This window comes from Narcine bancroftii, chromosome 3, assembly GCF_036971445.1.
Source record: "Narcine bancroftii isolate sNarBan1 chromosome 3, sNarBan1.hap1, whole genome shotgun sequence".
Lineage (NCBI taxonomy): Eukaryota > Metazoa > Chordata > Chondrichthyes > Torpediniformes > Narcinidae > Narcine > Narcine bancroftii.
The window spans coordinates 297968741-297994901 of record NC_091471.1 but is presented as its reverse complement, the minus strand read 5'-3'; the positions used below and the strand labels follow the sequence as shown (position 1 = coordinate 297994901).

The 26161-nt window shown below is 44.5% G+C and overlaps 1 protein-coding gene and 1 long non-coding RNA gene across 12 annotated transcripts in view; one reads left to right on the top strand and one right to left on the bottom strand.

Moving 5' to 3' along the window:
• nfic (nuclear factor I/C) overlaps window positions 1–26161 on the top strand; it is a 450718-nt gene that overhangs the window by 266091 nt on the left and 158466 nt on the right. For all 10 annotated transcript variants that reach the window (XM_069928654.1, XM_069928657.1, XM_069928660.1 and 7 more), the window contains one exon: window positions 21793–21864. In XM_069928654.1, coding sequence (XP_069784755.1) covers window positions 21793–21864 — 72 coding nt within the window. The remainder of the gene's footprint in view (window positions 1–21792; window positions 21865–26161) is intronic.
• Window positions 1–26161, bottom strand: part of LOC138758968 (uncharacterized) — a 71667-nt gene that overhangs the window by 31896 nt on the left and 13610 nt on the right. For both annotated transcript variants that reach the window (XR_011354551.1, XR_011354552.1), the window contains exon 2: window positions 16002–16160. This is a non-coding gene — a long non-coding RNA (uncharacterized lncRNA). The remainder of the gene's footprint in view (window positions 1–16001; window positions 16161–26161) is intronic.

Below are 26161 nucleotides of genomic sequence, written 5' to 3'. Positions count from 1 at the left end.
GCAGGAGGCTAAGGGGGAACCTCAGAGAGGTCGTTTTCCCAGAGGAAGGGCATCCAAACCTCGAGAGCATAAGCTTGATGCAAGAAGGGAAAAATTAGTAATGGGAACCTGAGGAGTGAGTTTGTCCCCACTGTGGTATGTGGTTCAAACTGCTAGAGAAGTCTGTGGAGGTGGGCATAATTATGACATTTAAAGTGGCATGGTGCATAGATAGAAAAGGTTCAGAGGGCTATGGGCTGAATGCAGCCACATGGACCAGGTGAGCTCAGCTACCAGTTTACTTCCATGCCTGTATGATAATGGAACAAAACTCAGAAGGAGTGCACCTCTCTGCGTATTCCTTCCCCATTTCTCCAGCCCCAGCAGTTTCTGGATGCAACAAAGGGAGGCATGTCATTTACTGTCTTTGAAGAATCCGTATTTATATCCAGTGACAACATCCACCCACGCCATCTGCTATTTTTGGACAATATGTACCTACGTGCAAAGAGGATGGGCGCATGTTTATATAGGGCTTGATCAGTTTGTACTGAGCGCCACTGAAGAAATCTGGATAGTAGCTGTTCCACCAGGAGTGAGGTACATACAACAGCTTATAGGAGCAGGTACCCTTTCTGCTGGTTCTAGGAATCTTTCCCTCCACTTTCAGATTTATCGTCCGAGTACATACATGGCATCACGTACAACCCTGTGATTCCTTTTACCTGCAGGCGCGGCAGAATTACCACTAATTGGTAATACCACCCAAGTGATAATAGTGAATTAGCACTAATTGAGCTAAATCGTAATCATGATGTCCACTTTCTGAGCTTGTTCTCTGGGAGAGACGCTCATTTAAAGGGAAAGCAAATTGTGACTTGTGCAATTTATAACACTTCTAATTTCCAAATGATTATGATAAGTGTTATATTTTTTGACACAATGTATTCAGAGCCAGTAATACGTGAATAATGTTTAGGATCATGCAGTTCCTGGCTGATTATAAAAATGTATTGTTTTGTACTAATCCCCTTCTTCTTTTGCATCACCTGGTCTATTGGATTACACTGAGTGGGATGCAGGGGGACAGACCTGTAGGGTAAGGTCACTTTTTTTTTGGTATGGGGCTCCAAGACCATAAAACATAGGAGTAGAATTAGGTTGTTCAGCCCATCAAGTCTGCCCCACTACCTCCCTTAGGCTGAAGAAATTCCTTTGCATCTCTGTTCCAAGAAGACTCCCTTCAATCCTGAAGTTGTGCCCTCTTGTTCTAGACTCTCCCACCATAGGTGAAGATCAATTCACTGTGGGATGATCACAGTCTCTGCCTCATATCCACACGAGCATTTGCAACAGCTATTGGTGCTGTAACTCAGAGCAGGAATATCATTTTCATGATCTCACTGGACAAGATCTAACTCAGTTCGCCATTGGGATCAAATGTGGGCTGAGCTCAGTTTATCAAGCTCACCCATTCCAGTCTCTGCCCATCAAACCAAGAGGGCTGTGCTAGTCACCACATTCCTGAAGCTGCAACAAATCTTACTCGGACAATGTAGCTTTTCTTTGAACAGTGACCATGAACTTCTTTTGCTCTTCTGGTTAAATGAGTTTCCACCTCAGACGGGAAATAGGTCAGAAGAATTTTCCAGCTGCCGCTGCTTTTTCCTTATGTGCATTATTCTTCCGAGGCGGAAGGGCACGCAGTGAATTCCAAGGAAGCCACCCAAGACCTGTTGTAACAGCTTGTGGATGTGCTTTACATCAGAGGGACACATTGATGCTGGGGCTTTTAGTTTGACGATCCTGTCAAATCCCAGAAGAATTACGGTGAATAATTTATGAGAGAAATGTCTGAGAGTTGATTATATTGTTGACCTTTCCCTCCAATAAATTCTGTTCAATTTACAATGACAATCAGAGCCATTAACCAGACACAGCAATAGGAAATAATGCTTTTGTGAAGTACAACCTGAACTTTGGCAGGTTTTTATTTTATAAAATTTATCTTCATGGCTTCTGAGAGTTTTGGGAATGATATTCTTATCTGGATGCGACTATCAGCGGGACATTGGAGATGGTGTGAAAAAGTGCATAGTGGTGACAACCCATTATTTCTTCACTAATTCCATCAAAAGCATACTAATTTGCCACCCACCTTCTGGCCACATTACGAGATCACAAGATATAGGGGCAGAAGTAGCCCTATGGCCCATCAAGTCTGCTCTGCCATTCTAATCATGAGCTGATCCACTCCGCCCAGTCCCTGGTTTTCTCCCCGTGACCTTTGATGCCCTAACGAATTAAATATCTGACAATCTCCACCTTAAATACACCCAATCACCTCGTATCCACAGGCACCTGTGGCAACAAGTTCCACAGACTCACAACCATCTGACTAAAGAAATTTTTCCATATCTCTGTTTTAAATTAATGCCATTTATCCTGAAGTTATGCCCTCTTGTCCTGGACTCTCCGCTCATGGGAAACATTAAAGCCACATCTACACTGTCCAGGCCTTTCAGAATTTGAAATGCCGCTATGAGGTCCCCACTCATCCAATGAGCACAGTCCAAGAGCTGACAAACTTTCCTCATATGCTAACCCTTTTCCTGGTATCATTCTAGCAAATCTTCTCTGAACGCTCTCCAATGCCAGCACACCTTTTCTCAAATAAGGCTCCCAGGACTGTCCACGGTACTCCAAGTGAGTTCTCACCAGTGCCTTATAGAGTCTCAACATTACATCCCTGCTCTTATATGCTATTCATAGAAACATAGAAGATAGGAGCAGATTGAGATCCCTTCTCAATCTTCTAAACTCCAGCGAGTACAATCCCAATTTGCGCAATCCTTCCTCATAAGTCATTCCTGCCATTCCAGGTATCAGCCTGGTGAATCACCTCTGCACTCCCTCCATTGCAAGAACATCCTTCCTTAGATAAGGTGACCAAAACTGCACACAATACTCCAGGTGTGTTCTCACCAAGGCCCTTTACAGCTGCAGTAAGGTATCCTTGTTCCTATACTCAAACCCTCTTGATATGAAGGCCAACATACCATTTGCCTTTTTAATCGCCTGCTGTACCTGCATGCTCGCCTTCAGAGACTGGTGTACAAGTACCCCTAGTTCTCTCTGCACTTCCCCACCTCTTAATCTATTGCCATTCAAATAGTAATCTGCCCTCCAGTTTGTATTACCAAAGTGGATAACCTCACATTTATCCACATTGTAGTTCATTTGCCATTTATCTGCCCAGTCCCTCAATTTATCCAAATCACACTGGAGCTTCCTGACCCCCTCTTCCGTGCACACAACCCCTCCTAGCTTAGTGTCATCTGCAAATTTGGAGATATTGCATTCAATCCCCTCATCAAGATCATTAATGTAAATTGTAAACAGCTGGGGTCCCAGTACAGATCCCTGTGGCACCCCACTGGTCACCGCTTGCCACTCAGAAAACGAGCCATTTATCCCAACTCTCTGTCTTCTACCTGCCAGCCAGTTCTCAATCCACATCAATACTTTGCCCCCAATCCCATGAGCCTTGATTTTGGAAGCCAGTCATTTATGAGGGACCTTATCGAAGACCTTTTGGAAGTCCAGGTACACCACATCCACTGGCTCTCCCCCATCTATTTTACCTGTCACCATCTCAAAGAATTCCAATAGATTTGTCAAGCACGATTTACCTTTTGAAAATCCATGTTGACTCTGTCCGATCCCTTCTCTGCTAGTCATATGCTCCGCTATTACATCCTTAATAATGGATTCCATCATTTTGCCCACTACTGATGTAAGGCTCACCGGCCTATAATTCCCCGCTTTTTCTCTACCCCCCTTTTTAAATAGTGGGGTAACATTAACTACCCTCAAATCCATGGGTACTGATCCTGAGTCTATCGAGTTCTGGAAAATAATTCTTAAAGCATCTGCTATCTGAATGGCCACTTCCTTAAGTACCCTAGGATGTAGATTATCAGGCCCTTGGGATTTATCTGCCTTCAATCCCATCAATTTCCCCAAGACCATGTCCTTAGAGATACTGATTTCTTCCAGCTCCTCCCTTGCATTAGTCTCTATGTTTCCCAACATCCTTGGGAGGTTATTTGTATTCTCTCTTGTAAAAACAGAACTAAAGTAAGAATTTAATTGGTCTGCCATTTCCTTATTCCCCATTATATATTCCCCTGATTCCGACTGCAAAGGACCTACTCTGGATTTCACCAATCTTTTCCTCTTGACATATTTATAAAAGCTTTTGCAGTCGGTTTTTATATTTGCCGCAAGGTTACTTTCGTAATTTAGTTTTGCTCCCTTGATTAATCCCTTTGTCCTCCTTTGGTGCATCTTGAACTGCTCCCAGTCTTCGGTTGTGGTACTTTTTTTGGCCAATTGATATGCTCTCTCTTTGGACCTAATGCTGTCTCTAATTTCCCTTGTTATCCATGGTTGAATCACCTTTTTTGGTTTATTTTTATGCCAAACCGGTATAAACGATTTTTGCAATTTCTCCATTAGATCTGTGAATGCTTTCCATTGTCTATCCACAGTCAACTCCTCCATAAATACCACCCAATCAATCTTACTCAACTCTCTTCTCATACCATCATAATTCCCTTTATTTAAATTCAGGACCTTAGTCTCGGTTTTAATTTCATCACTCTCCATGTCGAGTGAGAATTCGATCATATTGTGATCGCTCCTACCCAAAGGGCCTTGTACAACAAGATTGTTGATTAGCCCCTTAAATGGCCTGCTCACGAGTTGGTTCCTCGACATATTGGTCTAGATAACCGTCTCGTAAACATTCAAGGAATTCCTCCTCTTCAGTATTTTTACTAATTTGGCTAGTCCAATCTATATGTAAATTAAAGTCTCCCATAATGACAGCTGTTCCCTTATTGCACACTTTTCTAATTTCTCTTTTAATGCCTTCCTTCACCTCTACACTACTATTTGGAGGCCTATATACTAACGTTTTCTGCCCCTTGCTATTCCTCAGTTCTACCCATATAGATTCCGCATCTTCCGAGTTGATATCCTTTCTGTCAATCGTGTCGGTCCCTTCTCTCACCATCAATACTACCCCACCCCCTTTTCTTTCTTGCCAATCCCTCCTAAATATGTATACCCCGAATGTTAAGTTCCCAGGCTTGCCCACCTTGCAGCCATGTTTCTGTAATCCCAATCAAATCGTTTATCTCAATTTCCACAGCTAATTCATCTACCTTGTTCCGAATGCTTCTTGCATTAAGATATAAAGCCTTCAGATTTGCTTTTTTCACCCTCCTTGCTCTTTCTGATTTTTTACTTTCACTGCTTAACCTAACTTTTCCTGTTTTATGTTTTCTGTCCTTTGCCCTATCATACAGGTTCCCACCCCCCTGCCAAATTAGTTTAAACCGCACCCGACGGCTGTACCAAACCTAGCTGCCAATATATTGACCCCTTTTGGGTTTAGGTGTAACCCATCCTTCTTGTAGAGGTCATGCCTTCCCCAAAAGAGATCCCAATGATCCAAGAAGCCAAAATCCTGTCCTTTACACCAGCCCCTCAGCCACACATTCATTTTTCTTAACCTTCCATTTTTGTCCTTGGCACAGGTAGCAAACCAGACATCACCACCCTGGCTGTCCTATTTCTTAGTTTCTATCCTAGCTCTCTGTAATCCTTTTTCAGTACTTCCTCCTTCTTTTTATCTATGTCATTGGTACCCACATGTACCAAGACATCAGGCTGTTCGCCTTCCCCTTTTAGAATACCCTGGACCTGATTTGAGATATCCCGCACCCTTGCACCAGGGAGGCAGCACACCATGTGGGCATACCTATCTGGCTCACAGAATCTCCTCTAAGAATGAATACCAACATTCCAATTTGCCACTACATTATTCCATAATTTTGAAAATAATATTCGTATGTCCTTGGAGCTATTGGTACAATGCATTTCATTCACTCAGAAACTCTTCTTGTATAATGTAAGGTTAATCCATGGTTGGCAGATAAGGCCACACTCATCATACTGATGACTCAGTTGTGCATTTATTGTACACACCTTATCCTAACTCCTTTTACTTTGATCACTCCTGGCTTGGTGGCATTGGACGGGTAGGCATTCTGCCGATATTACAGACCAGATAGAGTGTAGTAACCTGCCTTATTGACTATCGACCAGTAGCATTTACATCAACAGTGATGAAGTGTTTTGAGAAGCTGGTGTCTGAGCGGTGACACGGACACGTGCCAGTTGGCCTATCGTAGCAACAGGTCTACGGCAGATGCCACCTCACTGGCTCTACACAAGCCCTGGGGCACCTGGACGGTAAAGATGCATTCATCAGGATGCTCTTTATCGACTACAGTTTGGCATTTAGCACCATCGTCCCCTCAAAACTGATCAGCAAACTCCAAGACCTGGGACTCAACACCCCAATGTGTTATCGAATCACGGATTTCCTCACCTCCGGACTACAATCAATAATTGGTAAGAACATTTCCTCCAAAATCTCCATCAGTACCAGAGCACCACAGGGCTGCGTTCTTAGACCCTGCTCTACTCACCTACAACTATGTGGCTTGGTACGACAATACAAATCTACAAATTGCTGACAATGCCACCGTAGTGGGTTGTATAAAGAAGGATGATAAATCAGCAGACAGGAGGGAGGTTGAAAACTTGGCTGAATGTGTGTTGGACCCTGTGGATATGATGCCAGACTCGTACTTGTCAGCTTGTGACCCTGTTTATGTGATCGTTACCATGCAAGCAATGAATGGATAAGCAACGATAGGAAAGAGTGGGCGTGTACTCTTTGGGGGTAGCAGATATCTGGATAGAATGTCGATGAACAATGCCTGTAAGTGTGTTCGTTCGTCTAGGCTAGGAGGTGTACAAAGACCCGCAGAGCGACAGCCAGGTTCCCCTGCAGGAGGTCGGCAAAAAGGAGATCTGAGGCAGGGAAACTGAGAGTAACCGTGACCATGACCTCAGTGGACAGTGCTCATGTGAGCAGCTGTATCTGAGATGGTTGGACATCCTGGACACCAGTGAGGAGTCAGTGTTCCGTCATGAGTATGGAGAGATGGCTGGAAGCTTAGTTTGCCCACAAAAATGTCACAACTCTCCAATGCCATTTTGAATTTAAAAATTCACAGAAAGGCCCCTCCCCTCACTGTTAAGCAAAGAGCGGGTGCAGAGGTTAATCATGGCCAAGTTCAAACTGTGTTTCCTGAATTTTAGCATGCAAGCTGATCAACCCCGAGTGCTGGCAGGAGCGTTTCTGAAGCTGCTGTAGCTGTGCTGTCCTCCCGTATAGCTGTGGCGCTCTCCTTGGTCATACCAGCTACCACCACCATCCCTGCTCCTCTCGCTCGCCAAGAAGCAGTTGCACCTTGCATCCACATAGCCACCTCAGCCTCTACCATAGCTGCAACGGCCTCCTGCCTATTTCTCGGCATGCTCCCCCCCGATGGTCATGGTGGGAGGCGGGAGTGCTGCACTCCTTGAAGTAGCCAGTTGCAGAACAGAGTGACTTTGTAAATCCGAGATGCTGCCAGTAAATCCACAGGATCATAAGAATGACAGAGAGGATCACTAGAGTCTCCTTTCCCTGCCCCTCCCCCCCACCTTCCAACTTGATGTGATCTACCGGGATTGTCATCTGAAGAGGGTGCAAAATCATTGAGGACCCTTTCCACCCTGCACCCAGCATCTTTCAGCTGTTCCCATCAGGGAAAAGAGACAGGAGGATCAGAGCCAGCACCACCAGGTTGAGGAACAGCTTCTTCCCAGGGGCAGTGAGAATGCTGAACGACCAAAGGAACTGCTCACACTAACCGTCCAAGACTCTCATATTCATGAAACAATATTTATTTATTTATATATACAAATACTTGCCCTGCATATGTATTGTTTGTCTGTAAGTGTGTTATATCTGGTTGTATGTCTGCTTATTTTGCATTGAGGAACAGAGAACATTGTTTTGTCGGGTTGTACTTGTGCAACCAGATGACAATAAACTTGACCTGACTTAAATTAGGTGAGTTATTCCTCGTGAGTTTCTTTGTGAGGTTAAACCAGAGCAGTACACAAAATGCTGGAGGAACTTAGCAGGTCAGGCAGCATCCATGGAAGTCAATAGATGGTCAATGTTTCACTCTGTAACTCTTCATTGGGGATAGCAAGAAATGAGCAGTTACTTGAATATAAAGGGGCTGCCTGACATGCCGATTGCCTGCAGCAGTTCTGTGCTTCCCCAAGCTTCCAACCTCTGTAGTAAAAACGTATGGAAATGATGGAGGATCTCAGCCGGTCTGGCACATAGGAGGTAAAGATATATTACTGATGTTTTGGGACCGAGTGCTTCTTCAAGGTATAAACTTATCTGAGACGCCTGCCTGCTTTTTGCTTATACCTTGATGAAGGACTCAGGCCCAAATCAGTAATATTACATCTTTACCTCCTATGGACACTGAGAGACCGGCTGAGCTTCTCCAGCATTTACTGTGTGTTCTTACTACAATCACAGTGTCTGTAGACTTTCGCGTTTCACTCCTTCCACCCTCTGCACCCTTTGTGTTTCTCTGTATGCCCTAACCATTTTAGGTCTTTAGGGAAATGTCAATATGGGCTTTGGGTGCATTTCTGCTCGTCGGGCATTAGTTGTTAATTATTCTGCATTAAATTTCCAAGGCACCAAGAGAGCATACAAAAGTAGATGAACTGATCAAATTTCCATCTGGAGTGGCTACAAATTCTCAGATCCAAGTGTTGGGGAATTGAGTGAGTGCAGACGGCTCTGGAACACAAATAGTTAATGCAAAGGGCAGCGCAGAAGCAGCAGCAGGAACACATGCTTGGTTGCGTTTGTGCTGTGCATTCCAGAAGAGCCATGGGTGCAGGACTCAGGTTCAAGGCTGCTTGTCTGGTAGAAAATCCCAACTGTTTCCTGTTGGAGTGAAGGAATTTGATCTGGGGTCTGAAGTTCAATCATACTGTAGATGTTTACTGTGGCTTCGTTTACTTCACTGATTTTTTTCTTAATATTTTATTTTGAGAATTTTCAACCAACGTGCATTCAAAACAAAGAATAATCAAAAAGAAAAACATTGGTATCAGTAATATTAACAAAAGAATACAAATATCGATATTAAAGAAAGTGAGAAAAAAGAGTCAACATATGATAAAATTATTATAAAGGAAGAAAAATTACAATACTGAAGAAATGCAGTGTCCATGTTGAACCAAAGAGAGAAGATAATAGAATGAAGAACAAAGTAAGAGGAACCCTCCCACACCCCATCCCCTCCCCTCCCCTCCCCCCCCCAGAAACAAGAAGGAAAAGTAAGAAAAGAGAAAGAAGAAGAAAAAGAAAAGATTGGGTTCACCAAGGATAAACCCCACTCCCATCAAGGGACAAATAACCTGACTTATCCAGGGTCCTCGGCTCTGTGAGCACCGGGAGGGGGGAGGGGATTGTTAAATGATGTACGTTAGGTGTGAATTCCATATTCTTAAAAATACATCCTACCTGTTTCTGAGGTTATAGGTGATCTTCTCCAGGCAGACACAATTATCCATTTATATCTTCCAGCGAGCTGCCCCTGTTTGGGAATCCGATTACCAAGTAACTTCTATGCATTTCCTGGCCACTGCTAAAGCGATCTTATTTTGACAGCCTCCTTTTAGGTCTTACGTCTTCTAAATTCCCCAATAAAAATAATTCAGGTGCCTGAGAATATTGAATTCCAGTATTTTTTTTTCCCAAGAGATTACCCAAATCTTCCCAGAAAGGCCTCACTTCAGGGCATGACCAGGCTGAATGCAAGGAAGTACCTATTTCTTGACCACATCAAAAACTTTGGTCTGATATTTCCAGTTTCAATTTTTGTAAATTTTACTTCACTAATTTTGAAGCAAAATTTACCAGGGATGCTTCGAGACTAAAACAGCCACATATCACTGCAATCTCCACAGGGACTTTAACACTGCTGAGTTGCTATGTATGCCAACAACATAAATTGTTCGACTCCTTTAAGGTTTCAAAATTACCCTCATTATCCTCAGCTGGACTGAGTAATGGGGAAATTATAGTAGGATTCTTGAGGCATGCTGAGTTTGAAAGAGATGGTCAAATTTATTCATTTGTCGGGATCTGGGCATCACTGGGGCTGCCAGCATTTATGGCCCAGGGATAATTGCCCTTGAATTGACTAGCCTTTGAGAGGGCATGGTGCCCCTTTAAAGGGGGAATATAGATAGGTGACGTCGAAGTACTCGAGATGGCAGAGGTCGACAGCATCGAGTCCACGCTGCTGAAGATCCAGCTGCGCTGGATGGGTCACGTCTCCAGAATGGAGGACCATCGCCTTCCCAAGATCGTGTTATATGGCGAGCTCTCCACTGGCCACCGTGACAGAGGTGCACCAAAGAAAATGTACAAGGACTGCCTAAAGAAATCTCTTGGTGCCTGCCACATTGACCACCGCCAGTGGGCTGATAACGCCTCAAACCGTGCATCTTGGCGCCTCACAGTTTGGCGGGCAGCAACCTCCTTTGAAGAAGACCGCAGAGCCCACCTCACTGACAAAAGGCAAAGGAGGAAAAACCCAACACCCAACCCCAACCAACCAATTTTCCCTTGCAACCGCTGCAATCGTGTCTGCCTGTCCCGCATCGGACTTGTCAGCCACAAACGAGCCTGCAGCTGACGTGGACTTTTTACCCCCTCCATAAATCTTCGTCCGCGAAGCCAAGCCAAAGAAAAAAAGATAGATAGGTGACGGAGCGATTACAGAAGAATTGTCTCGAAGTGTGCGGTTGACCACAATATTGCAAAAACATACACACTGTCCAAATTTATAAACTTCAATCAGTCTCGCTCATCCATCTTGCAGTTGAATGGGAGGAATTGGAATTTGGGCAAACAGATTCTCTAGTTATTTCCCATAGTAGGAGAGTCAAGGGCAAGAGGGCACAGATTCAGGGTTGAAGGACATCCACTTAGAACCGAGATGAGGAGGAATTTCTTTAGTCAAAGGGTGGTGAATCAGTGGAATTTATTGCCACGGGCAGTTGTGGAGTTCAGGTTATTGGGTGCATTCAAGGCAGGGATTGTGAGGTTCTTGATTAGACCGGACATCAAAGCTTATGGGGGGAAGGTCAGGCAGTGGAGCTGAATGGGAAAATGGATCAGCTCATGATTAAATGGCTGCGCAGACTCAATGGACTGCTCTATTTTGTGATCCATGTTCATGACAATAAACCTGATTCTGATGTCTTATGGTCTTGTATGTGTTTAGGCACAATTTCTTTAAAAAAAAACTTGTTCTGATAGTCAATGGGAGCATTTTGCATCTTGCTTTGATGACACTCTAGCGGCTTGGGAACCTGTTGCTGCAGTACACTGGAAGGTTAAAATGATGCAGCAGAGTGAAGCGATTCATTCCTTTGTTAGGGGTGATATTCAAAATGAGGAGCAAGAGATTAGTAGAGAAGGGATGGATCAATGTGGCTTTTATGCGCATATTGAGAATTAAGGTTATTTTTCTCTTTCTCCTTATCTGAGCTGACATGACTTGTCCTGCTTGCACTCCTGCTTCTCCCTGAGAGCTGCAGAGAGTACAGATGGGGAGCAGCGAGAGAAACTCCACTCCAACTTTCCCCAGGTCTCCTTTCCTCTAATTCCGCCTCCTTCTCTCTTCCCTTTTCCTCTGTGTCCAAAAACTACCCCGTTCCCCCAATCAATTCTCATCTTTCCTCTGCCCGTCCTCCAATCATTTCCAATGAACACCTTTCATTTCTACTCCTCCCCCTTTCCCAGCCATTTTCATATAGGCCCCTGGCTGCTTCTTGAGGAAGGGCTCAGGCCCAAAACATCGGTAATATACCTCTACCTCCCACGGGCGCGGCGAAACCTACTGAGTTCCTCCAGCATTTTTTTTTTGCCTTGCTGATTTGCTGGATTCGATGCTGGGAACTTGGGTGGGCAAAGTCAAGTAGCCCAAGGGGTGAACTATGACCTCCAATCTTCCTGCCGGTTTACCAGCTGTGGTGAGCATGGCTCTATGCATCTCTTGCTCGTAAGCTGGCAGTTTGCTAAAGGTCACCACCCAAGGATAGAGTCCTCCTGCTTGATTCACTTCATGTGACATCCGGACTGGGTTTGATGTGGTTTCAGGGGTTCAGAGCTCTCAGTCAGCAGACTCGGTTCCCAGAACCCCTGATTATCAGGGAGCATGAGACTCCATCCTCCTCCTAATGACTGGGGATTAATTTCACACACGGAAATTAACACCTAATATTCCACCTGGGCATTCTCCAACCATTAACAGTGGTTGCTCCAGTCTGTCCAACCCTTCCCCAAGTCTCTTTTACCCATCCCTCTGTCTCCTTTCCTCTAGATCCCCACCCTCTTCAGGGAGCTACCCCCTTCCTCATCACTGCAGCTTTTTTCTTTGACCCGCCCCCCCCCCCATCCACCTTACCTGTTGGCCTGTACTTCTCCCCCACCCCTCCTGCACTCCTCTCCTCTCCCCTCCCCTCCCTTCTAATTCCGCTTGTTTTTTTGCTCGTATCTTGACAAAGGGTTCAGGCCTCAAACGCTGGTTACCCTTTACTTCCTGTGGATGTGGCATGACCTGATGAGACTCTCTAGCACATTTGTATACTGATGCTACATGAAGAAAAGTCTGATGCTTCGGAGTGAGTACAAGGCCTGCGAGGAGATAACACCTCAATGGGCCTAGTGGCCTGCTTCTGTTCCTTTATCTTGTGATCTTGTGAAAGAACTTACTGAGTATTTGGAACATGATAAAATCAAGTGGCCCATGCTGCAAAAGTCGCAACTATACTGTTGGATTATGGTGTCATCCAGCATGGAAGCAGGCCCCTCAGCCCAGTGAGCCTTTGCTGGCACTCGTCCTGTTTTATTTGGGGCAATTCTCCCACTCGCTGACCCATTTAGAGCAGCTTGCAGTGGCTGGTTCACCTGGCAACCCACGACCCTTTGACAGTACCAGAAGTCAGCATTGAACCCAGATCGTAGGAGTTCTGAGGCAACAGTTCTAACCGCTGCACCCCTGTAAAACCCTTTGAACAAGAGTGCAGAGTCTCAAAGTTCAGATTAATTGTCAGAGGACATGCATCACATAAAACCCTGAGATTCTTTTTTTCCCTGCAGGCCAGACAGAATTTCTACTTATTTCCGTGCTCAAGGTAAGATACAAAGGAGAGAAATGCAAACAAAGAAGGAAATATAAACAAACTTTCTGTGCAATACAGAGATAAATAAATATTCAGTAATAAATAATGCGCAAAGTAAGAGCCCTTAAATGAGTCTCTGATTGAGTTTGTAGTTGAGGAGTCTGATGGTGAAGGGGAGCAGCTGTTCCTCAACCTGGGGGTGCGAGTCTTGTGGCACCTACACCTTTTTCCTGATGGTAGCAGCGAGAACAGAGCATGTGCTGGGTATGTGGATCCTTGATGACTGCTGCTGCCCTCTGACAGCAAAGTCTCCTTTGTTCTGTGTCCTGAGCAACTTTATAACCAAATTCAATTCCATGTAAGTAAACTATGTAAATGCATCTCCAAGTGATGTGAATATTCCAAACCTACAAGGCCTGGGGCCTTCATATTGATACAATCATGAAGTAGGAATATTTTGTCAGGAGTTTGTGGAAATTCTGTGACACCAAAGGCTTGCAGATTTCTACAGGTGTACCGTGGCGAACATTCTGACTGGTTGCATCACTGCCTGTTATGGAGGTGGCAATGAATAGGACAGGAAAAAAAACTACACAGAGTTGTGAACTCAGGCAGCGCATCATGGGCATCAGTCTCTACTCCATTAATGATATCTACAGCAGGCTGTGTCTCAAGAAATTTGTGTCTATCTTCAAGGATCCCCAACACCCAGGCCATTCCCTCTTCTCACTGCTACCATCAGGAAGGAGGTACAGGAGCCTGTAGACAAACACTTAACAGCACAAAAACAGCTTTTTCCCCTCTGCATCAGATTTCAGAATGGGCGATGAACCCCAGAGACTCCCTTATTTTTTTCTCTTTTGCACTAATTTATTGATTTCTTTTAATGCTGTATATACGGAACTGTAATTTATAGCAATCTTTGCAGATGTAATGCACAACACTGCTGCAGGAAAGCAACAAATTTTGTGACACATGTTCATGACAATAAACCTGATTCTGATACTTTAATTTGAAATAAATAAGTCCAGGAGTCTTGCAAAGCAACCCAATAGTGGATTGATTCTGTCTTCACCTCATTTGTGAAGTTCTCATGTGGGTACAGCTCTGCTTGAGGCACATCAGCCATGGTTACAGAGGTTAGCAGAGCAGGCTTGAAGGGCTGAGTAGCCTACTTCTGCTCCTATTTTCTTGTGCCCTTGTGCTCAGTAAATGTGATGCAGTAGATTACTTTTACATTGACTCCCCATACACAGAGCATCTCATTATGATTTGCAGGAAGTTACTTAGCTTAAAATAGATGTACTTTCTCTTCTATAAACCATGGGCTGAAGCTCCTAAATTAACTTTTAGTTTGAACCAGAAATTTCACAAGTGTTTAAACAAACAAATGCCTCATCTAAAGCCCAATTGTTTTTATTTTGAAACTTTGGAGAAAATGTGAGTTCTCCCTGATTGCCCACTCACTCCCTTCCTCTGTCAGTCCCAACGCTGAATGTGCCATGTGACTGTCCCAGAAGCTGTGAATCACACGCTCATCCTAGTTGCCTGTGATCAGTCTGTATCCCTCTAAACCTTTCTGTGGGCCAGCACAGTTAGCATAGCGATTAGTGAATCACTGACACGCCGCCAGCGACCAGGGTTCGAATCTGGCACTGTCTGAAATGAGTTTATATGCACTACCCATGTGGGTTTCCTCCAGGTGCTCTGGTTTCCTCCCTCTGTTCAAAAACATACCAGGGATGTAGCTCAATTGAGTGTAATTGGACGGCACAAGCTTGGGGGCTGTATATCTAAATTAAAATTATATTAAAATTATCCAGGTCCCTGTCCAAATGTATTCACCTCTGCCATTTACCCAGCGCCCTCTGGGTGAAGAAAGTGCCTCTCTTGTGCATTTATTGATCACTTTAATATATTTAACAATCAACAATAAAACATCAAGAAAACCCCTCCCTCCGCTCCTTCTCCCTCTATATGTCCTATTAAACAGAGAAAGAACAAAGAAAAAAAATCATTCCCTTGACAGTGCGCACAGTAAAACATAAGGAGACACGATCATACCACCTTTTCCTAGCCAATAGCAATCATAACCCTACATTGGCGCTAGTGAGGTCCCTATATGCTCTGAATAAGGCTGCCAGATTTTTAGGAAGGTGTTATATCCCTTCCTGAGATTGTATGTAAAGTGGGATGCAGCTATTGTTCTCTGAAGATCATCTCTCATGAGTAGCTGGGAGTCAGACTTCCATTTTACCTCTAGGTATTTCCTGGCCATACATAAGGCAATTTCTGTGAATTTAATATGAGAATTAGTTAGTGATCTACCAACCGTGGTAAAGTTCCCCAGAAGATGAAGCTCTGGGTCTACTGGGAAGGTGACTCCCATGATCTTAGTTAGGATATCAAAGAGGTCATACCAAAAGGGCCTCGCCTTCGTGCAAAGCCAGGTAGATGTAAAAAGGAGCCTCTATACCACACCTAAAGCACATCTCTGATAGTTCAAGTTTATATTGGTGTAATTTCTGTGGGGTGAGGTACAGTTAATGGAGAAAATTATAATTGATCAATCTATACTCGCCATTGATAGTAACCAACAAACATCCCTGACACAGATCTGACCAGAATTGTTCGTCAATTCCCATGTCATCCTAGAGTTATGCAAACCTGGCTTTGGGCTTTCAATCGTCAATAAAAAGTACATTCTAGAATTATGGAGTAGTTTCTTCTCAGGTGCTTTTTAATTCTTTCCCCTCTCATCTTAAATCTATGCTATTTGGTTTTTTCAGTCTACCCTACCTTGGAAAAGAGTTTACCTTATCTACGCATCTCTGTAAAGACACCCCTCAGCCTCCTTCACTCCACGGAGATGTCCCAGCCTCTCCTTCCTACTCAAGCCCACCAGTCCTGGTAACATTCTCATCAATCTTTTCTGCACCTCACTGATGGTCTTCCAATGGCTGGGTGACCCAGAACTGCAAAATTGAAAAGGACATAAATAAATTAAAATATTGATGGTGTCGCGGTTTTATTCAAGTAGACAGGAAGATGATGAGAACAAAAGAAGGAGGAGGTCATTTAACCTTTCTTGTTTATTCCATCCTTCAGTAATTTCTTGATCCAGAGGGTGGCGAATCTGTGAAATTCATTGCTGTGGAGGCCAAGTCATTGGGGTTATTTAATACGGAGGTAGATAGGTTCTTCATTATGAAGGGAATCAACAGTTATGGGGAGAAGGCAGGAAAATGGATTGAAAAGGTTGGTAAATCTGCCATGATGGAATGGCTGGGCAGACTCGATGGGCCGAATATGCCTCCAATGTCATATGGCTGATGTCTTTCCTCAGCATCACTTCCCCTCACTAATATCCCTGGATTTGTTTTGCAGCTAAATTTTAAAAAACACTTTAATTTTAAATGAAATTGAGCCACTGGAGTTTTGACATAAAAACAGAAAATACTGGAAATTCTCAGCAAGTCAGGCAGTATCTGTTGGGGGGGAAAAAGAAGTGTCTGCATTTCAGATCCAAAACCCTTTGTAACAACTGTGAAGGCGGGAAAACCTCATTAGTTTTAAGTTGCAGAGAAGGTGGGTGGAGAGAGGAGGAAAGGACACAGGGAATAGCTGATTAGATCAAACCAAATGGATTAAAATGGTTGGTAGAGGCAGATTATTCTCCTTTGAGTTGGCTGTTTCTAAACCAGGAATGTGGGAATGGCTGAACAGCTCAGATTATAATAATGAAGAGAGAAAAGTCAGAGCAAAAATCGGAGATAAGTGACAAACAGAAATATCCCACTCTGTGAGACAGAGGAAGATTGAGGTAAATAAAGTTGAGTTCAAGTCTGGATGGCATTGACAGAAGATTGCATTGGACCTCCTTATAACAGTGGAAAAGTTCAGTTCAAGTTCAGGTTTATTATCATCTGACTGCAGACATGTCACCAAAGGAAATAGCGTTTCTCTAGACCACATGGTGTGCTCACACACAGACAAAAACACATACAGGCTCATAGGTGCACACACATACACACCCCCACATAAAAATCATATACATTCACTCTGACACTGAGATTATATTGGGATGAGCACAACAAAAAATTGCTGGTAGCCCAGAGTCAGCAAGCAGCATCCATGGATAGAGAGATGCGCGAAACAAAGCAGATTCCCGTCCATTCTGCCCCCCATTCCATTTTATTTTCGTCATGATATTCCTTAAAGGCCTGCCCTCCTCCAGCAGTTTTTTGTTTAGGTTCCAGCACCTGCAGTTTGATTTGTCGTTCATTAACATATGTGTTGCGTTGCAGAAGTTAAACATGCTCACTTTCAACACATGCTTAACAATAATGTATGCTTAAAACTCTGAAATATAAACTTAATTGAACTCTAGTTAAGCTAGATGATGTGTGCCCACAGTTCAAACTGTTCATATTCGCACTTCAAATTGCACAATCTGTTTTGCCAATTTTGATGATTCAAATTCCAGACGCACTGATGACAGCACCGAGCCACCTGAGAATAGAGGAATGCTCCAGTCACTGAGATGTGATCTGCCGGGTGAACCAGTGTGGTGGGTGGGTGACGTTGTAGGTCAGGCACACCAGATGCCATCCCATCCAGAATCACTTACAGCCAAGCCACAGACAGTTGGAAGAAATGCAGACAGCTGCTCATCACTGTTTGGCAGGAGGGACCCATATATTGGTAACCATGGCAACGTGCATCTGATAACCGCTGCTGAGCACTTTGTGGCACCAAGAATACAGACAAGGCCTTGTGACATTACACGATGATGTACATTGAAGCAGAGCTTTCCACCGGCTCACCCCTTGCAGCATCCTGTCCTGATAATGTCTATCGCAATAAAAATAACACTGGACACCAAAGATTTTTCTTCCTGATCATTTTTGGGTGTATTTTATGGATTTTGGGCTGTTGATCATGAAAATCACCTTAAAGCATTTCTATCACATACCTTTATTTTAGATATAACCTATTTTGTGGTTTCCTGTCATATTTTAAGTCTACTAGTATATTGACCACAAAGCCAGCTGTTTTATCAGTCCAAGCACTCAGTGCAGATGCTATGCAAATGTTGTCTTAGCCCCTGGCCATGCTTAGTCAGGATAGATGCAGACTGGCTATAAAAGCAGCTCGTGTATACAGATGCTGTGCATTACATTGATTATAGACTGAATGCATATTGAAGCACATGTTCTTCAGGCAATAGCATAGTGAGTGTACTTAACAATAGCACATACTGTCTTCCGGAAGATTTAATACAGTAGAAATGTCTCGTAAATGTCGCAACAGCTGCAATACATTCTGAAATATTTATGGTGAGTATACGCTTAAGGCTTAAAGACACACCATGAATGCAGTCATTAATAAAGCCAATGAGCTCCACTTGGGTTGTAAAATTGGTGACCAAAACCAACCCTGGATTCCTCACATTTGTTCTGCAGCACGTACAGTCAATCTGAGAGCTTGGCTTTGAGGTACTTGGAAGTAAATTTCATCAAGGTTAATTTAATGTTTCTCCAATTTCCTACGTGGTACAGCAACATTTGTCAGCATCCTCCAGAAGCTCAAACCACATCACAGTCAGGTTTGAGAGACCCAGATTACCTCTAAAGTGAACTGCAATAAGAATTCCTTTTTATAGACACAGGCTGCACAGATCTCAGGCCCAGCTGATGGTCGTAATGGACATTGTCATCATCTCACTCCATTGTCCCTGCAGGATTTAAGGCAGCCACCATCATCTGTAGCTAATCTAAATGATTACCGCCCACTGGCACTGACCTCTATGATCATGAAGGGCTTTGAGCAGCTGGTGATGGAACGGATCAAATTGCATCTTCCAATGACAATAGACCCACTCCAATTTGCCTACCCAAACTGGTCCACATGATGCAATAGCCTTGACCCTCTACTCTGTCCTGACCCACCTAGATATCTCCTACACCTGCCTGTTGTTCATTGACTTCAGCTCAGAGTTCAACATGTTGAGGCCTCAGAGGCTGGTGGATAAACTATCCTCGCTCAACACTCCTCTCTACTACTGGTTCCTGGCCTTCTTGACAGGAAGACAACAGACAGTCTGGATTGGTAGCAAAACCTCAAGCTCCATCACGTCAAGCACTGTCACATCTCGGCTCCGTGTGCTCAGCCACCTCTGATCACACTGCTAACTCACGTCTCCACTGCTAGATTTAGTTCCAATGATCATCAAATTTGGGGATTATACAACAGTAAATGGCCTCATCAGCAACAGAGAGGAAGTTGGGTGGCTCGTAAAATGGTGTGAGAACAACAACCTGAATCTCATTGTGGATGAGACAAAGGAGATGATCATGGACTTCAGGAAGATGAAACTTGACCATTCTCCATTGCACATCAATGGTTCTGTCGTGGAAAGATTGGAAAACACCAAGTTCCTCAGTGAGCATATGAGGGATGACCTATCCTGGACTCACAACACCTCTTCATTAGTCAGGAAGGCGCAGCATTGCCTAAGCTTCCTGAGGAGGCTGAGGCTACCGGCCCCGATCTTGACAACCTATTACAAGATCACAATTGAGAGTGCCCTGTTTGGCTGCATCATTGTGTGGGATGGTAGCTGCAAAGCATTGAACCAGGTCAATAAAGAGTATCATCAAATCAGCCAAGAAGATCACTGGGATTTCCCTTTCCCTGTTGACAACATTTACTGGGAGTATTGCTTAAATAGGGCTCAAACAATTATCGAAGACCCTTTCCATCCAGCAGACAGGATCTTTGATCCACTACCATCAGGAACATCAAAATCAGGTCTGCCAGGCTGGGAAATAGCAGGCTGGGAGATTGATGAACAGTATCATGTAACTGAGTAAATCATTCTGAAATATTTATATATTCATTTTAAGATATATCTTTATGTCTCTTTTGCTTCTCTTTCTTTCTTATGTAAGGGGAGCCAGGCAGCACTAATGGTGACCCTGTCTGCCTTACGAGAAGCAGAAGACAATTTTGTGTAATATTACATGTTGAGTGCTATTACATGACAATCAAGGGATCTTCAATATATGCTATTAGTCTGTGTATTATCTGTGCATGTGTGTGCACCTTGATCAGAGAAATACTGCTTAACTGTGTTGCACATGTACAGTTAGATGATGATAAACTTGAACTTGAACTTTAACATTGCCTCAGTTACACTGCAGACTCCCTGAGTGCCTGCATTTGTCAAGATTGGCAGTGGGGTCTCATCTCTTTCCATTGTCCAAGTTTCTTCTCAACACTAAGGAATTAAATCAGTTTAGACAATTTAGATCCATTGTTACATGGATCGTGATAGGTTCTGCGTATTGTTCAGGCATCACACAAAGACACCACATTCCTGTGCTCTTTTGGAATGAAAACTCACAGAAAAGCACATAGTCAAAGTAACAGGATGAGCCATGACTATGGTCAGAGTGGGTTCTAGCGCTTCAACACAGCAGATGAATCCGATTAATTCCCATCAGCTGCCGCCCACTCCAGAAGACGCTTGACCCTCACCCCCCCAGACAGAAATCCAGCACAAACAGACCCTTCATGTTGGCGATTCCCACTGGGGAGGGAATGTCCAAGGGAAACAATTGCATTGTATCTGTTCAATGTTAACAAACAACGTTAAAATTTTTCTGCAATAATATATTTTCATTGTGTCATGATTTTTCACAAACTGATGTTGCTTAAAGGTTACACTGGTGCCATTTAGATATCTCTTATTTTACAATGTCGCAAAATATCAAATACCTTCGGGACTTTTAAACCAGTCCATGTGGCCAGTAACACATTAAACTGTCAGTGCAGCCATTAATACTTTAAACCAGTCAGTGTGGCTGGTAACACTTTAAACCAGTCAGTGTGGCCGGTAACACATTAAACCATCAGTGTGGCCGGTAACACTGGCTATCGGTATGGCCGGTAACACGTTAAAAGTAATTGATTCAATAAGCCATCCTTGCACAAAAATGCTCAATGCAGCGATGTTTAATAAATCCAGAACTGAACTGATTCAGGAGTATTAGCAGCAAATTGTAAGCATGGATTTCCCATCAAGTCTCTCAGAAAGTCAGTTAGATCATGGGTCAGTCTCTCCAACATGCCCCAGTTCCATCTCCATCAACAATCCATCTGTCCATCAACATCATGTATCATGTGTGGCATCAGTCATTTGGAGAGGGGTGATGGGAGAAGGGGACCCAGGGCTGTGTCAAGGACACCTTCCCATCCACTGGGAACATCTGGCCTTCTCACCATGGAATGTCAAATCCAACGGCCTCTGAACTCGCAGCCTCCATAGGTTTGCAACTGCTATGACGGCTTCACGTGCCCCTTGCCCAGCACTTCTCCTGGGGCCACAGCCCTCGCTCTCCAGTGAGGCAGGCTCCAAGTGTTTCATGAGATTGTGCATTCAATGGCATTTCTCCAGCTGTCACTTGTAGAAGAGGGAAATGTACTAATTGATTAGGTAGCCATGGCATTCTCCAGCACACAGTACCTTGCAGTGTTATAGAAGCTGTACCGCGGGTGGCTCCAATTCTGCTTCACCTCATTGCAACCTTCTTTCTATTGCAGAATCAGAGCAAAGTGGTAGCCCGAGGTCTGCTATTGGCCCTGAGGCTGAGGACAGCAAGCCAGTAACGATCGGTGAGTATCAGATTGGCTCGGGTAAATGTATTCATGTAATTATTCCCTCCCCTGATTGATGGGGTTGGTGGGGGGTGGGGTGCCACGGTTGGAGGGGGGCACGATGTGCTGCTGCTACGAACAGGGATGGAATGGTTGATGCCGCGATCGGGGGAGGGGGCCACGAATGCCACACCGGTTCACAGCGACAGCTCAACACGGGATTGTGGGAGCTATGGCCATCTTCCTTACCCATAATCCCACATGCCAGCAGAGCAGTTCCTGCAGCGGGGGGGATTATGGGTAAGGAAGATGGCCATTGCTCCCGCACTCCTGCATTGAGCCGTCACTACAAAGCGGAGCGGTACATCACGGCAGCATCCACCTCCCCCCCCCCTCGTTCGCGACAGTAGCACATCGTTGGGGGGGGGCTTAGGAGAACTTTAAAACAGAAAGGGAACTGACTGCATGATGCGTCACTGATCATGTCATCGCCTGGATCCCCCTTAAAATGCCGAGTTGGTGATTTATCTGGTAGGTCTGGCTGTGATTTTAAAGGAGCATCCTGTACCCACAACCCAGTAATCTCACCTGGGTCCCAGGGGGCTACCTGACTGCTGCAATTTGAAAGCACCTACCATAGTGTGACTGATGTGTAGACCGACCGGTCCTACCCTGTGACAGTGTTGTTGAAGCAAAAGGTGTGATTAGTACTGATGTACAATCTGTTACTCCCACCCCACCAGTGTTGCCTCTCTCACAGTGTTGATCTTTAAACATCTGGAAAGGTCAGGTCAATCGGACTCACAGAATTCGTCCCTTGTTCATTTGTCAAGCAGAATTTGATTTGAACTCTTGACTTTACCAACCAGCAGAAAAAGTTGCATGTATTTCAATTGGAGCAACTGTTCTGCTATTTGCCATCTGAATACGATAAATTTTATCATCATCTTCAACTGATCAAGCAATTGCTTGTTTAACATTATTACAAAGTTGACCTTGTAAATTTTTCGATAGTTCACTTTCACTGGGTTTAACCCTTTGCTCTGGATATTACTGGGATTGATGTCAATTGACTCAGTATCAATGTAAATTACTGCAGATTCTGTAAACCAAAAACAAAAGAAGCGCTTTATCAGATCCAGCAGTCTCTGTGCAAAGAGAAAACAGTAATTAACATTTCAGATCATTGCCATTTACAAAATGAGTGACTGTGGGTGATTGAACAATCTTCCCCATCAGCATATTCAATCTCTCACATAAACTGCAGGGTCACTATTTCTCCTCGCGTCAAAGTAGGGTGGGGGGGGGAGGCCTCAGGCACATTCTAAACAGCAGTTAAGTCCATGGTTGCCTTCATTCAAGATTCAATTTATTATTATAATAATAAAACAGTGTCCTATTACATAAAATTTCCTTTTCCATGCTGCAAGGCAGACAGATTCGCCACCAGCAGGAATTGCCTTAGAGCCACTTACAGTCAGGGAGTGAGAGAGAGAGAAGCAAAAGAAAGTCCCCCCCAGAGTCACCGAGTGTCCGTAGATTCACCTCCAGCGCTTCCGCAGCCCCTGCAGCTGCACACAGTCCAGTCCAAACCATTGGAAACTGACCTCCAGATCCGAACCACCGACACAGTCAGGAACCCTTCAGCGCCCTCAGCACCTCCTCGCATCCCAGTTCCAATACCTGACGCCAATTTGAGCCAGTCTTCAGCAGTCCGCAGCCTGGTGCGAGCCTCCTGATAGCCGTCTCCAGAGCCCATAGCTTCCGCGGGTTCCTCACCTCGAGTCGCCAGCAGCCCGCCACATACGCTGGCTCCTCAGCTACAGAGCCCTCTCACTGGTCCTCCGCCATGGTCACTGTCCCTGAGGATTGTCTCCTCCACTTCTCCTTCTTGGGGGGTGGGAGGGGAGGGTGGGTGATCTTCCCGTCCTCTGGTGCACTGCTCCAGTCCTCCACTTCCCCAAAGACTGCAGCCCCTCGCGGATGTTGCCAATTAATAAGCGCCGCCTTTTTGGAGATTTCAAATAAAACCCCCGTCAGCTCCTTTAACGGGCCATTCAAAGCCCGTGCAGAGCTGATGGCAATCAACTGGGTGGCTGGACCCCACGGGAGTGCTGCGTCCCCGTGGGTCCGTGCCAGCGTTGACTCTACAGCGGCTCTGGCAGCCCCACCATCTTCTCCATAAAACCGTGTGTTTGATGGGATTCAAAACCCAATGTTTACCCTCACTGTAAGATTATTAAATTACTGTGTAGAGAAGTTAGCAGGCAAGTGGATTTAGAAACACAAATCTTGAAGTTTCTCTTGGATTCTGATCTCCTGAAATTTTAATGAAATAGTAAGAATAGAGAAGAGTATTGGGATGAAAGTTCACACAAGAAGTATGAACCTCTTGGAAACGAACGTAAATCAAGCTAGAGCAACAATCACATTTTCTGTTATTATATTTTTTCCTCAATTTTAGGCGATAGTGTTTATTTGAGCAATCTGATATTGCTGAAATGTTGAAGTCACCTTTGAATTGACCAGAGATTAAACAGGGGACATCAGAAACAGGAGCAAGAGTCAACCATCCGACCCATCAAGCTTGCTCCGCCATTGAATAAGATCACAGCTGACCTGACTGTGGACTCATTTCCACCCACCCACCTGATCCCCACAATTCCCCATCTATTCAGATCTCCCTCTATCTTTGTGACAAATACATTTAATAAGGCTGCCTCTACTGCTTAATTGGGCAAAGAATTCCACAGAGAATAACAATCCCAACTCCATACCTTGAAACCAAGTTCAAATTCATTATCATCTGATTGTGCAAGTACAACCTGATGAAACAGCGTTCTCTGATCCTCAGAGCAAAACATGCAAACGCACATAACAAGACTTAACGCACATTACAGACAGATGATAAATAAGCAGTGCATATATTGAAATCTCTTTGTGGGTTAAGGCCTCTGTTTACTTCCTAAATAATAATCCAGTATTAGACAAAGTGCTTCAGTGTCAAGTGTTCCCTTTAATTTTATGAGACATTAAACCATGTGCTCTCAGTAGGACACAGAGAAAAAGATCACAGGGCCTCAGCAGTGAGATTCTGGCCTTCTATCTTGTCTACCGCCTTGCAAAGCAGACAGACTTGCTTCACTCCTCATTTAAAAAATTGAAGATGCTGCAAATTTAAAATAATACATAAAATGGTCAGGCAGCATCTACGGAGAGAGAAGCAGTGTTCATGCTGCGGATTAGAGACCCCGCGTATCTGATCTGACATGTTAATCCTCTTTCTCCTTCCACACTTTCTGCATGACTTGCCCAGACCACTTATTTCCGGGGCTTTGCTCCAACCTGATTGGTTGCTGCATGTACCCTGGGCTTGCCAAATCGTCCACATTTCAGGAAACCTTGATGGCCATTAAATATTTTGTCTAAGGTCGTAAAAGTTGCAAGATAATAGCAGTTCATTTGCCCTGGGATCAGAGGCTGGTACCTCTGATGTGGTTATCCAAATCTGCTGCCTCTCCGTTCTGTTTGAGAATTGACTCTGGTTCTGCATGGTTACATATGGTCACAGCATATGTTTCCCAGGGTCGGCACCAGATGGGGGGCATCCGCAGGCATTGAACCCCCCCCAATGAGGTATTATGACCTCCCCACCCACTCGCGGCCTTTGCCACTCCCCCCCAACCCATCCACCCGCAGCCTGGCTTCATTAGTGTCCAACATCACTAGCATCTAGCATCTCTAGTTTACAATATAAGCAGTGTGTTTGTCTGTTACATCGGAGGGAGGGGGGGGATGGCAGTATCACTGCACAGAGGAGGTTCATAGTAGGTAGGTAGGCGGCACCAACCCCCCCATTGCTGAGCAAGTTTTTGAAAGTTAGATTGTGCCCCACCCCGCAGTTACCCTAATTTCCCCCCCCCCCACCCCGCTAAGACTTGTTGTAATGCCACCCTGATGTCTCTGTTTCCATTTCAAAGTTTAGTAGAGACTTGAACCAACCACAGATCTGTTGGGATGCAACTTCCTTCAGCGTGAGGGTCAGTGGGAAATGTGAATGAATTGGGGGGGGGGGGGGGGGGGGGGGTGGGGCAGAGAAGTTACCAGCAATTCTTGGCCAAGACCTATTCAGCTGGATATTTTACTCTTTCAAGAGGAATTGTTGCAGACAATTTAAACAAAGCATGTATATGTGGAGACCTCCTTTGACTACAAGCTATTGTGGGTCAGTGGCAGTTTGTGAACAGTTAATTAGGAGCTTGAAAGTTGACAGCACTATTGGAAGTAGTTTTTCCTCACACTTACATTGGTCTCG